General features: G+C 29.8%; 1 protein-coding gene across 1 annotated transcript; it reads right to left on the bottom strand.

Annotated features, from left to right (window-relative positions):
• Positions 1–8,234: 8,234 nt before the first annotated feature.
• Positions 8,235–14,792, bottom strand: LOC129911904 (SET and MYND domain-containing protein 4). Its single transcript, XM_055989904.1, has 6 exons — positions 14,310–14,792; positions 10,011–10,193; positions 9,601–9,946; positions 9,387–9,508; positions 8,532–9,331; positions 8,235–8,464 (listed from the first exon to the last, which is right to left on the bottom strand). Exons 1-6 carry the CDS (start codon positions 14,665–14,667, stop codon positions 8,315–8,317), a joined length of 1,959 nt encoding a protein of 652 aa, XP_055845879.1. The 5' UTR covers positions 14,668–14,792; the 3' UTR covers positions 8,235–8,314.
• Positions 14,793–15,477: the final 685 nt, after the last annotated feature.

Raw genomic sequence — 15,477 nt, 5'->3', positions numbered from 1 at the left:
TCGATTAATTTATTAGAAAAAAAATATTAATGTGTTGAGGCAAGAAATGCTAATTAATTTTTGTTTTGTAATTATTTTTTTTTTACTTTGGCAAGAAAGCATTTTTAAGTTTCGTTTTTTTATTTAAACTTAAAAAAAAATAAAACAAGAAAATAAAATGTTTCATTAAAATAAGAAAGATGTAATAATGAATAAATATTTGACGTGCAGAAATCTGAAATTAAATTTTTATTGTTGTTTTCTTTGTTTTGGATTTGGTTTTTTTTTCTTGACTTTATTTGATTTATTATAATTTAGTTGTTCTTTTGACTGAAAATGAATTACTAGAGATGGGCTTGCTAAAAGCTGTATTGCAGTTAAATGTTTTAAGACTAAATAAGTGCTCATATGAGTAACTTGAATAAGGCTGAGAGCATACTTGACATGCTCAAGATCTATAAGCTGAAGGCATATTGCAAATCGCAATCGTTACTGGCGACATCAACATAAATAAAAATTCACATATTCTATACCAACGTCTTATCCTACTTCTTCCCAGAGTCATATATTTTCTTGGTTCGAGAGACCAAAAGTATGAAGCCAAAGAATAGCTTACGAAACGATATCAACAAGCAAAACTTTTGAGGAGTCTCATTTGGGATGTAAGGCAGAAATAATCTTATAACCTCACCGCCTGTCGATTTGATCCTGGCAAAAGAGCTTCCATCTACCCAATTTTATTAGTTTTTTTTTCGGGTGGGTCGAAGAGGAAAAGGTATTTTTTGGAACAAAGCAATTGGCATCGATGTCTTCTATCGAATATGTGTACTTTAGGTTTAGATGATCCCTTCACTCGTGGGATAAAATATTTCCAAGTATTCAATACAGGTGGTATTGCATGACTTGCAGTCTGAAATTCACCAATTAAACGCTGACATACGTTTTGTGGCGTTTTCGAACATTTAAGTGATCAAGCTTCGAAAATTTTCTTCTTATTGGGCCGTAAAGTGAATCTTCGGAGGACTTTTGTTGCTCTCGAAATATATTTTAACGTGAATCTCCCTCGGAATTTATTTCCGGGGTACACAAAATCGTAAGAAATGATAGCTTAATTAGCCTGGAAAATTTTCATGATGAAAACCTTTCATGATAATTTTTGTTCCCATGTGAAACATTGGCAATGTAATTTTGATTCACGATAAATGGGGGCTGTTTATTAATATTATCTCCATTTATTAAATTCACCAAAACGTCTCTCAATTAGTGAATAGGTACGTCATTATTTTATAAATATTTTCCGAGTACCAAAAAGAGAAATAATATTTAATATTATTTTCTAGGCATTGATTCTCCCAATTTTTGAAATAAATAAATTGTGGAATCAATAAGAAAATTATGCTAAAAGTGTTTCAATTGATACTGGTGTGACACATCAATCCTACGCAAAATTTTAAAATTAACTAATTTACTATTTTAATACATATATAATAAAATATATAGGAGTTATAAAACGCATAGAGCATTTCAATCTAAGAAATATTAATTAGATAAGAAGAGAATTCACTCAGGTTTGATGTATTTGGAAAATACAATTTTATGTTTCGGGTGTGACGATGAAAAACTTGTGGTTTACAAGTGAATAATCAAAGTTTCGTGTAGAGTCATTTCATTTTTTTTTTAAATTTTGACGAAAGTACGCAGAGAACAAACAAAAAAATTGTTTTACTATTTTAACTACCTATTTTTAAACTCATTTATTAATCGTTTCTTTTTAATTTCGACGTGTTTTGTTGATATTTTGCTAACTTGAAAATTTTGTTTGGAGCAAGACAACGATTGTGTTATAGTAAAATATCTAAATTTTTTTCTAGTATCTCAAAAAAAAAAATATAGGAATAAAAATAAAAAAAGGATTTTCTCTACCCCATACAAATTTTCGTACATACATACATACATAAATATTTTTTTATTTAAGAATATTATATAGTTAAATAAAAAAGTAAAAAAAAACAACTATGTTAGCAAAAAAAAAAAAAATACAAAATTTGTTGTTCTTAGATAGCCCCTATTCAATTTTTTTTAAATTAATATTAATAATTATTAAGAAAACAAAAAGTTTCAATGGTTGTTTTTTTATATTTTTGTTTAACAAACAAAAATTAAAAACAAACACAAATACCACGAAACTTGTGAAACTATTTTGAATATAATATTTTTAATAAAAACATTACTACGAGTATATAATAATTGTATTTGAATTTATGTAACTTTAATAATTATATATTTAAAAAAATATATAGATAAATGTGTTTAAAAATAAAAAAAAAACAATATTTCTTAATTTCTTTAATTGTTTTCCCCCAAAATAAAACTAACTTTTGTATACAATATTAATAAAATTGTTACAAATTCATACAAATATAAAATAAAGCCAGTTGTGATTTAATTTTCAATATCTAAATAAATGCAAATAAAATCAAATTCAAATCTTCGATTATTATAATGTTATAAAAATAAATAAAATGATCAAATAAACTTTTTCGTTTAACAAAAGAATACATATAAACGTTTAAATTAAAGAGGACGAAAAAAGGGAGGGGTAACAAATAATGAAGATTGAGATTTTGCCTCAAAATGTTACACGATTTAGACCTTCAAATATTGCATATACTCTAGCTTTGAAAAAAACCGTTTTATTTTTGTCCCTAAATCCAGATTTTGGTATTTTGCTAAATAATGTATTTTATTATATGTATTTAATATGCCCTACAAAACGTATTAGGTCACCAGAAAAATATTTTCAAATTTCGGTTTTTTCGTTAAACCATTGTATATAGAAACTATAGTACTATCATGAAAGTGAATTTATTAGGTCCGCTTCCTTTAACTAGGGTGCGCTGCGGTAGCTTTATTCCAATTTTTGGAAAGTAGAATGAAGGAATAAAATACGTGTGTAAGAAAGAGAAAAATACTTTCATCTTTTTAAAAGGATAAAGAGAAAAAACCGAAATCATATGTTTGAAATTTGAATTTCGACTGCTTGGGAATAGGGAAGGAGAAATGTAAACAAAATATTGTTTGTTTACAACGCTTTGTTTATTTCTTGTTTCCTAGGTGATAGTAATTTGAGTATTTTTGAATCAAATAATTTATTTTTGCGAATTTGAATAGATTTTTGTTTTGGGACTTTTATTTGTTATATTCTAAGGCAATGTTGCAACATTTAACTTATCTTGTATTGCTTATTATTTTTTAGGTATAGTTTTTACTTTATAGTTCAAATTGATAATATAAAAACAAGTTTTAAACTGCATCATTTTGAATTATAAAGTAAATAAAGTTAAAAACTAAATAATAAAGCGTCATCGAGGCACATAAAATTCAAAGGAAGGTTATTAGTTTTTGACATAACAAAATGCTAAATATTTTTTTAAAGTTTTATGATTTTTGTCAAGTTTGTATTAATTAATAAAAACCTGAAACATTGAACAAAAATCTTAAAATAAAAAAAAAGTTCAAAACTACATTGTATGTGTACAATGTACATACATATTTTTAATTAAAAAAATCTACTTCTCTAGAATAATCAGTTGTAGAGCGCCCTGTAATAAGAAAGCAAAAGCTTTTAAGTATTAAAGTACATAATAATATAGCATTACTCGCTTTATTATTTCATTAATGAATAAATTAGAGTTAAGTTAAATGTTGCAACATTGCGTAAGAAAATATCAAACAAAAATTCAAAAACAAAAATGTATTCAAGTTTTCAAAACAAAATATTCTATTCGACAACAATCACCTAGGCAACAAGAAAAAAATATTTCAAAAAGAAGAATACAAACAAAAAAAAAAAAACATTTCCAAAGAAGAATACAATTTTAAATTTTATTTCAAACGTGATTGCCACATTAGTCAAATTGAACTAAAATATTTAAGCAGATTATTATAAACGCGAAATACATACACTAAAATACAATCATCTCATGCCAAATTCACTGCAATTATTGACGAATTTTTTCGAGACCATGTTTGAAATTTAATGTTTCATTACTTTCTAACAAGTTAAAAATGCTTCTCACTTATTAAAGAGAGAAGATTCAAACAAAATATTCTACAGAATTTACGTTTTGTTATTTTCGCTGTCAAAAAAATGAATCTAAATGAAATTCAAAAATATTAAATGTTTCTCGACATCATTATTTTGATGGAATTTTATAACTGTGTTTTATGAAACTTAAATATTTTTGCGATTACTATTTATCGTAAGACTTTTTATATTTGTCTTGTTTAAAAAAAAGTATTTACTATGTATTTATTTCCAAATTTTTTAATTTATTTGAAAACAAAAAATTTTAACTTATGGGCAACCGTATTTGTACGTTTTAGTTTTTTTTTTTTTCAATTTTTAATAAACAACTTTCATTTCTACTTATGCATCTTTCTATCTCCCTCTATCTACAAAGCTAAATATGTAGTCACTTTCCCCCGAATTGAAATTTGAAATAATATTCCAATATCTTAAATAATATTCCAATATTTTGACGACTCCTTCATTATCTGATTATTCTTAGTCCCCACTCCTGCCAAAATCATTCCATGAATAGGTCCGCTCTCTTGAACCAGACGGCGCTTCAGTCGTTGGAACCCATGATAGTACTATAGTTTTTATATACAAGGGTTAAATAAAAAATTTAGCAGATACGTGTCAAGTTATTTTCCTTTTGCACTCTTATAACATAAAAATTATTTCAAATACCTTTCGTGCTGATTTTTGGTGAATTATTTCTTAAAAATCGAATTTCATGGTTTTGAATTTTGTTTTTGTTTTTATATGTGACTTTTATATATTAACAATTTCTATCGATTCCAGTATCAATGTTATTTCTACCACTTTTTGTTAAGGAAATAGTTTTTGACCCTTTTCTAAATTCACCTCAGTTTACCCTACTAAAATGTCAAGTTTCTAAAAATCCTGAATATTCAAATTTTGAAATTTGTTTTTTCTCGAACATAATAATTTTTTTACACCTCTAAGACTTACCATATTGCCGTTGTCCAAAAAACTCAAAAAATTAAATTTAAAGCCAGGAACACACATGCAATTTTGGTCGCGCGATTATTCAGTCGCAAAGAGGACAACGATTTCAATGACTGTAGACACAATTTTCAATTTTTTAATAGCGGGTAGCATAAGTATTTACCAGGCATTGAAATCCTTGTGATCCATTTTTGCTACTGAATAATCGCGCGATCAACATCGCATGTGTGTTCCTAGCCTAAAGCGTGGCAGCCCTATGCCTTGACAGGATGTCGCCAGGCAACCCATGCGCAAACTGTTTCTTTAGACACTAGGTAGGTCGTTCTAGGCGGGATCTTCTTCTATTAAGAAGGTGTGAACTATACACAACAAAATAAACCATGTCTTCGTAGAGTGCACCTGCAGTTTTATGTAGTAACGAGTAATAGTTGTGTTTTTTTAGAAATTAAGAATTTTGAAGAAAATGTTACGCATACACCCCAGTTACCCATTACTATAGTAGTGAAAAAACAATTATTCTTGCAAATTTCAACTGCATAATATCGTCGTATCCCGAAAGAAAATCAAATTTGACAATTTGATGCAAAGTTAAAAGGGTATATTCAATAAGAACACTGTGTTACAAAAATCAGGTTTCAAAATATACGCGGGCAGAGACCTATCACGTTTTGTAGAGCTAGGCGCACCCCTTGGACCTTCACCCATTGAAATTTTGACCCATTTTTGATTTTTACAATTATAATTATTATATACCTTTTCAAAAATGTATAAAACATGCGATTTGGATAAGCCACCTATAGAATTTATAAGCTGTGAAAGTTTTTTGTAGAGGAGTTCAATACAATCATTTTTTACTATGGGAGGGGGGTCTATCTCCCCCCCCCTTTAGGAGGGAGGGGTCATTTTCTTTTTTTAACTTTGAAATCAATTATTTCAAAAACAATTAATTGAAATATGTATATTGATTTAAAAATTAGAGCTTAATGTACAATTCTGCCTTTCGGAAATGGTATCATTTATAACTGTAAGTGTTGCCGTTGTTTTTTTAATAATTTTTTTTTATTTTAATAATTTTTAGAAAATTAATCAAAATCAAATGGGTAAAAATTTGACGAAGCTAAAATTTTTTCAATGGGTGAAGGTCCAAAAAACCGTTTAAAAATACCGTTTCGTAATCAGTGGGACTAGCTCTACAAAACGTGATAGGTTTCCGCTCGCGTATATTTTGAGTGTTACACAGTGGAATCATTTAAGAAAAATCAAAAAAAGAAAGCTAGTCTTTGAAACTCTATATAAAATAAAATATTAAAATCCAAGTAAATTGAATTTAAATGAAATCACAAAATCATATTTGACTAAAACTCCATACATCACATACAAAATAATACAAATATTTTTGCACAACGTCGTTTGCCAAATTCATAAAAGCTTTCTTTTGAGCCTCATATTTTCTGGCGCAATTATGTTGGCGTTATTGTTATAAAGGAATGCTAATATAATTAGGTAATAATTCATTAACAGTTTAAAGCTTATTTTCCAACTTGCTGATAAAAATCCTTTATTGTTTTATTAGTCGTTTTCAAAAAAAATATTTGTTTTTTATTTTTATTTGTTTATTTCTTAAAGCCTCTATTTTTATTTGTTTGTTTTTTTTTTTTTTGCTCTGGCAAACCCTATTTTGTTGAATTCAAACTCCAATATTTTTTTTTCTAAACTCAATTTTAAAAATTTTATACTTTTTAAAAAACTACAATAACAGGGCAAGTTTTAAAAAATATTAAACCAAATTCAAATCACACAATTTTTTTTGCAGGATACTGTCATTGCGTATTGCGGTTTTGAAAATTCTTAATCAATTGTCCTTCTAAATTAATTTCTTAAGCTTTCATAGAGAATATACAGGGTGTCCCACAGTCACCGCCCCAAATGAAAACCATGGATTCCTGAGGTCATTTTAAGTCGAAAAACTTAAGAGGTAATTTTCTCGTTTTCGTCCCGTTTTCGAGTTACCACGGTTTTTATGATTTTTGCTCTCTTGTCCTTTAACTGGCATTATCTTTGCCAAACTACGTTTGATTTGAAAGATTTTTTTTACAACCAATCAAGAATTTATTACAGTTTAAGTTTGTCTCAAAAACTTTTTTTCTGCGGACAACCGTTTCTCCACAATTTTGCATCAAACACAATTTTCTTCGTTTTTTAAGTTGTTTTTTACACTTTCATATCATTTAAGTCAAAAAAACACGTTAATGAGAATTAATTTTTTGTGCTTTTTATTTAAGCCCAGTTTATTTCCATAAAAAAAAATAAGTTTTATTGCATAAAAAAGACTACTGAAAGTAATTAAAAAATAAATAAACAAACTGAGTGAATTAAAAAAAAGTAATTTTTAAATAAAAAATTAATTTAAATGAATTATAAACTTTTTCTGAGCTATTGTGGTAAAGAAAGGAACAAAAAGATAAAGCTCAGAAGAAGTTTTAATTCATTTAAATTAATTTTGTATTTAAAAATTATTTTTTTTTTAATTTACTCAGTTTGTTTATTTTTTTTAATTACTTTCAGTAGTCTTTTTTATGAAATAAAACTTATTTTTTTTTATGAAAATAAACTGGGCTTTAATAAAAAGCACAAAAAATTAATACTCATTAACGTGTTTTTTTTGACTTAAATGATATGAAAGTGTAAAAAACAACTTAAAAAACGAAGAAAATTGTGTTTGATGCAAAATTGTGGAGAAACGGTTGTCCACAGAAAAAAAAGTTTGAAGACAAACTTAAACTGTAATAAATTCTTGATTGGTTCTAAAAAAAATCTTTCAAATCAAACGTAGTTTGGCAAAGATAATGCCAGTTAAAGGACAAGAGAGCAAAAATCATAAAAACCGTGGTAACTCGAACACGGGACGAAAACGAGAAAATTACCTCTTAAGTTTTTCGACTTAAAATGACCTCAGGAATCCATGGTTTTCATTTGGGGCGGTGACTGTGGGACACCCTGTATAAACAAAACACTCGACTGGATGTTATTTATATAAAATCCAATCATTTTTCTGACAAAACATCCACATCGATGATAACACTCTTTCTTTCTTTTGTGGTGTTGATGTTGGTCAAAATACATTCTCTGCACCCACCCATTTTACATACAAAACATCAATGTAATTTCTTTTAAGTGCAGTTTCCACATTTTTGTATAACGAAAAAAATAACACGCATACGACACAGTGTCTCACATTTTAATTTAAAAAAATCACTCATTTCAAAGCAACACAACAAAGTCTTTTAAATTTAAAATTTATTTTTTGAAAGTTGTTCCCGTACTGGCTAAACATGTTCGCAATGAATCCTGAGCAATTAATGTATCCTTGTGTGGAAGAACAGCGATTTCATAAAATTGATCAATAGCTTCCTTAAACAATTCTATCGCACTTTCAACGTCTTGATTCTATAAATCAGAGTAAACAAAATTATAAAAAAAAAAAAAAACAGTTATGCACATTAAAATCACAAACCTTCATAGCATTAGCAGCTTCTCTATACATCTCTTCGACCTTAATCAATTTAACAATGCTCTCTTTCAAAGAAACATTCTTTCGGCATCTGGCACATCGTACATCTTTAGCCAAATCCTTCGGAAAACGCAATACCGATCCACAAGTTCCCGACGGACACCAAAATCTAACCTGCTTATCGAGTTTCTGTAAAGTTGGCCAATTCTCTTTGCAGCAATCACAAGTACAATCGAACAAATAACGTCCACGAAGAGCGCGTTGTCGCTCTTTTAAGTTCATTTTCGTAAAAACCGGTCCATAGTTTTCAGCAACAATTTGGTTTTGCTTATGTGGACGGGTGGCAGCCAAAATTATTCGCTTTCCAACAAAATATCTTGCCACTGTTGGCCAACATTCATGATTGAAATAAGATCCAGCTGGATAAAGACCAGCACCGACATAGATCACCTTGGATCCATCGAAACAATGTTTATCGGTAACTAAGGTTTCATAAATTTCATGTGCATTAAATTGCAAAACTTGCAAAAGTCCCAATAGTGCTGTTGCAACCTTCAATTCTAAAGCCGTTGGATTGACCCCTTCTGTTTTGCGATGACCAAAGTATTGGGCCTTTTGCAGACAACGCATTAAGAATCCAGCCATTAAACTACGCTGCAAAAAGTCATCGGCTTGTCGGGACTCATTATGAGCACAGAGATTCTCTATCAAACCATTGGCAATACTCAATCCCTGTTCAACACCAGCTCTAGCCTGTGTGAAGACACGCAAGGCAATGTAGCACAAAATAGACATTCCAGAACCTAAAATTTCTATATTTAAATAACAATTCGATGGATTGTGGAGTAATTTACTTACCAATAAACAAATCCATAAAAGCACACTCAAACCTATGATAAGAAGAACAAGCTTCTCCCATACACTGAGCGGAACAAAATGCTATTCCCGAACAGTTCAAACATGGAACAGGAGTGATCAGTCTGAAAAGTTGTATAGAATTTGTATAGAAGTTGTATAGAAGTTGTATAGAAGCTGTGTAATGAATCGTATTAGTTGAACGACTTTGTATTACCTTTCAAAGCAGTTGTGACAGTGGCTTCCAAAGAAACTTGGTAGCAAACAAGCTGCTATAGGATCTTCGGCTAGAACAACATCACCAGTTTTTAATTCATTCGTGGCTACGATGAACTTTCCCTTGTCAGAGCTCTCGACCAACTTTACCAGATTTGAAGTGCCAAGCAAATCAGGATTTTCACCTCCAGTTGGATTGGGTTTCTTGAGATTAATTTTCTTCGGATCACTGTTTGTTTTAATATTAGCAATTTCCTGACGACATGCATCGATTTTAGTTGTACCGGCTGGAGCTAGTTTTTCCGCTATTTTCAATGAGATCTCCACTCGTGCTGGTTCACCCATATCTTTACCAACAAGAATTTGTAATATTATAAAGAGTAAAATGAACATAATAGTGCTATAACATACATGCATAAGCTTTGGCCATTTTAAGATAGTAATCAACACTTGATTTAGACTCAACGCCATAATTTGCTGCTAATTTGAGATCACTTAATGCAGCTTCACCGTTACCCATATCTAGGAGTATGAGGGCTCTAGTCCAAAATGCCAAAGCTAAGGTTAGGCCTCCATCGACTAAAGGATCAATATCTGCAAAAGGAATGGATCAAATAAGTTATGAATTTAAAATAATGAAATATACTAAAGTAATGGACATGCGGTTTTAAGATGCATCCAACTCTTCAGTTTGGCCTTAAACACGTTCTAGTGGGGAACCGTAGTAAAAGAATAATACCATGACTCATATCTTTAGTATAAACTTGTTCTTATTTATTATTTTAACCATCAACAATAAAGATTTATCTAATTTAATAATTAAGTTGTTTTTTAACTTTTAAAGCTTTATGTATCAACGTGATAGATTAAAAAAATCAACAAACCTAACCTATCCTTTCAAGACTTTCAAGTATTTGTGCGCACTTTACTTTTTTTAATGTTATGTTTTTATGTGAGGTAATTCATTACAAAGAAATTTCTAACGGTGCCATTAAGAACTAGTTTCCTTCTTCCAAAAACTCTTTAAATCTTTCCGATATCTCTTTTATCACCCGAGATATCTTTAGATTAAGTAAGTAGTTGGCTCAAAAACAGCACTGGTCAACCGTTAGAAAATGCAAAATAAGTTTTTTTTTTATTACGGTAATATTTAAAAAAACGGAGGCTAATGGAATATTTTTGGATTTTGGATTCGAGTTCACCTTTACTTTAGAAAAATATATTTCGGTTCTTGTGGCAAAAACCTTGTTGACCAGTGATTAAGTTAAGTTAATAAGTTTGTTTTTGGCTTTTTAACTTAAATTTAAGATATCTCGGGCAATGAAAGAGATATCGGGGAAAGATTTAAACAGTTTTTTGGAAGAAGATAATATATGTTCTCATAAGCACTGTTACAAATTTGATTGTAATCAATTACCTCTCATAATAATACAGGCTCGAAAACGGCCATAATTACGTTTTATTTACATTTTATAACTAAATACTTCCTTATTCCGTGACCTTTCTTTACTTTTATAACGGTTATATTTCAAAAACGGAGGCCAATCAAATTTTTCTGATTTCAGATTCAAGTTCAGCACTCCAAAAACCTTCAGAAAAGTATATTCTGGTTCTCAATTTATATTATATATTATATACCGGTAGAACCGGGTGATTTTGGCCTGGCGGGTGACTTTGACTTTGACATGGACACTTTTTTAAAAAATTGTTAATATACGAAGGACTTGTCTGATTTTTTCGAAGTTTCTTTGTAAATTCGTATAATTTGATGAATTCAAAAGTGATCATACTAGATTTATTTAATTAAAATTAGATATTAATTTATACTAAAATTTAGTTTTCTTAAAAATGATAAAAAAAAAAAAAATCACCTGAAAATGTTGGATGGTTTGAACATGTTGCAGAAATAGGATTGCAAAATTACTTTAACTCCGCTATGTGTATTGTTTTGCAAGTCGAATTACTTTCATTCTACCCTTGTAACTATTTCATAAAAATTAATTTAAATTTTTTTATAAAAAATGCCAAATTTTAGGGTGACTTTGGCCGGCATATCGGGTGACTTTGGCCGGGTAGCCAAAGTCACCCTCTTAATTTTTGCACTAGACTTTGTTTTTATATATTGGTATATATTGACAAAACTGATATTTGGCAATATAATTAAAATGTTATCAGATCATACATATCAACATTTGGCAGCTCAACCACTAGACGCAGCCTTCTTTCCGCCTCTTAAAATATTATGGATGAAGACCTTAACAGCAAACTCGAAAACAAAACAGTGCCGGAAGATGTGTTTCCTAGGCTTCTAAAATAATATTTTACTTCGGCTGCATCTTAAATGTTAATAACGATGAGGTTACAGTGTCATTCCTGCGAAGAGGTGCTGGGTACAGCTTCAGAGAAAAAAGACGTTGCACAAGTCACCAAAAGTGATCTGGAGAAGAAACTTCCTGTTCCAATGGTTGACCGCAGAGAGAGATTATTTTTTCCCTTTTCCTTTGAAGGATATCAAAATTTATGCTAATTTTAATTTTTTGTTTTTTTTTTTTATCAAATAAAAACCGACAATTCTGTGTACGAAAATAAAAAAAATACCCACATGTTTTAAAAAATCTGCTCTTTCATTTGGGCTGGGTTAGAATGACGTGCTACTTGTAGTTGAACTGGAAATATAGCAAACGTCCTACCGGCCAAAGTCACCCGGAATGGAGGGTGACTTTGGCCACCCATATTTTGGCATTTATCTATGGAACTGTCGGACAGATTTCTTCAAGATTAATCATACCTATAGAATGAGCGAAGTAGGTAAATTGGTTGAAATCTTCATTAAAAAAAAAATTATTGCAGAAGTTATTCACATTTGAATTTGAAAACGTGCCAAAGTCACCCGGTTTTACGGTAGTATATTCTGGTAAATCAATTTTGTTGAAGAGTATGTAATTTTACCACGAACCTATTCTTTGAAATGTGCCTCTGAGTCAGATTCAACAAGTATCAAATCAATAATCGCCTTGTTGTACGGGTGAACATATATGTTTTTTGACGCCATTTTATTGCACAAAAATGATGGACAAATACGGTAACGCTTCGTGAATCTATGTAACTGATAAATTTATCTTCTCGTGCGGTGACGGTGACAACAAAAAACCGCAGCATCATGTAGAATCAAATGCGTCATGCGTAAAAAAACGCAGATGTTATAATGCCTACAATGGCCACTTTTTGCAAAAAAAAGTTAAAAAACGAAAGTTTTCAAACTCATTTAGTAACAGTTTTTGCGACCACAAAGTTTTGAAAATGTTGTTTAAACTTAGTACTGATTACATAAATGAAATTGTTTTAAGAAGTGACACCGGGAGGGAAAAAATGCTCTATGAATGAGAATTGGCGCCATATCCCCCTTAACAGGATTGTGTATTCGCAAAAAAAAATCTCCGAAAAGGACTTTTTCGTTACTTAGTAACCAAAACTATAGTAAACAAATTCTATTTATATTTTGTTTTTCTGTATTTGTTTTGCGTTTAAGTTGTATTTGTTTATTTTTTATTTTTTTAAATAAACAGAATTCGTCGGTAAAACCAGAAAAGTGTGTAACTCCATTTTAGCAAATTTTATAGGAGAGCAAAAACACAAAATCGTTTTGAAGGCATTTGTATGAGTTTTCATTTTCTAATTTGCTTATAAAATAAAAACTATGAACTTTAAGGGGATTCTGAGTTTAAGGAACGGTAGATATTAGATTTTTCTAATAGATGGCATTCAAATCTAATTTTCAGAAAATTTGGAGTTACACACTTTTCTGGTTTCACCGACGAATTTAAGAAGCTGAAGAAATTTAAAATTTTTGATTCTTTTGAAAGGATTTTGTTTTTCGGTTTATTTATTAACACTGACTTAAAAAGCGGAGGAATATTTCGTTCATTTTATAAGTGCAAATGTTATTTATATCGATTTGGGTATGTTGGCAGCTAGGCCACAGTTCTAACTCAGATTTTTTGCACTTATTCAACATGCACTGTGGCGTATACGTACTCTTTTTTGCTTCAAACGAATGACATTCCGTACAGTTGAATACGAAATCGTCTGCTATACGTATGACATCATGCCAAATGAACAGATTCCATTTTCGAGCGACTAATTCAACGCTGATTTCTGGATAAATGAACCTAATGATATTTGTATTACAAGTTAAATTAAACATTTTTTATAAAAAAAAAAAAAATGATAAATTTAACTTATTTATAAATCCTTACTTTTAGTTGGTTAAAACACCCATAATAGTTGCGGTTTTCTCTTCAATTGGTGACAGTTTTTAGAACTATTTTTAAATCAGTGAACCTATTATATTTACTTTTAAAAAAATTTGCTTTGATCGAAACTTTCTTTCGATTCGAAAGTATTTTTCTTTGACATTTAGATAAATTTCTCTAAAAATTCCATACTTAACTTTTTTTGTTCGTTTCTGCGTGTAATTCTACGAATGTCAAAAACTAAACTAGGAACTACGGGTGCAACTAAATTACTCAATTCCAAATATTATATTAAAAAGTAAATATTAAGTGATAGTACTTAAAGCATGCAATTATTTTCACTCTCGCGATACCTTGTCTCTCATATAAAATAATAATTATAGGAACTCATTTTTCTCTAACAATTATTATTGTTAAACTCTCTTTTTTTTCACACATTCTCAATGAGTGCACTCACCTCTGGCAGGTGCTCTTACAACCGCTAAATTTGCATGGGCGAGTGCTTGTTTAGGATCATCTAATAAATTAAATTTTTCAGCCTGTGCCCTCCTTTGACTTGAAAATAATGCATCCTTTTGCTTATAAACAGGACGAACATTTTCAAGTACACCCAATACTGGATCACAAATCTCACGATCGCTGAATATCGAAAGTATACGTGCTTGATCGGATTTCAATTTTCCGAAATAATTTGTTAGCCATTTTTCACCACACGACTGTCGCACTTCCAGATAGAATTCGTTGAAAAATCCTTTTTTATCTGATTGTACAGTTCGTACACTGCATATTTGCTGGTAAGCAGTATCAGAGTCCATATTTTTATAGTATATTGATTGAGTAATTTGCTTATTGATTTTTATCAATTATAATATTTTCTTATGAAAAAAAAAAAAATATTTTGAAAATATGCCGAACGTTTTCGAGTAAACTGCTGCTGGCAAGAGATTTCACAAAACTGGATCTAAAAATAAAGTTCACTCTAAAAATACATATCGCATGGTGTGTGGAGGAAAAGCTTTTTATACCAAATGCACGGAGTAGTTTGTTAATACAAAATCTCTGTCAGCTAATGATAGTTTCACATAAGAATAAAAAATAATGCGTTATATTGCAAGAAGAAATACATTACAAGTTGGTGTTATTTAATGGAATTGTAGTGATAGCTTATAAACCACCAAATTTTAAACTTAATTGAACGAGATTGGAAAAAAATATTGCTTGTTTGTGAAGTAATATAATTGAAAGCAAAAAATAAATAAAAGTAAGATTAAGAAGTATTGGGCTGTCTTCTGGAATTCGAACCTTAGACCTCTGATGCAAAAGACAAATTACACTGGTAAACAAAATTACACCTTTTTTATATTTAATAAAGTTTCTTAACTTAACTATTTTTTTGTTTAAACTTATTTGCCATCACTGATTCCAAATCTGCCCTCAGTTTTGTCTATCAGCTCTGGTTTGGGTGATGGAGGTAGGTACTAGGGAAATGCTTAAAATGTATCAAAAAACCGATTATAGAGATTTCTGATTTCGGGTTTGAGAAATCAGAAATATTTCTAGAAAAATATTGTTTTTCTCCGGAACAAAAATGCTTAAAAAGTACATAGCAAAAAATCGATTGAATT

This window comes from Episyrphus balteatus, chromosome 2 (genome assembly GCF_945859705.1).
Source record: "Episyrphus balteatus chromosome 2, idEpiBalt1.1, whole genome shotgun sequence".
Lineage (NCBI taxonomy): Eukaryota > Metazoa > Arthropoda > Insecta > Diptera > Syrphidae > Episyrphus > Episyrphus balteatus.
This window is presented reverse-complemented; position numbering and strand designations above follow the sequence as displayed.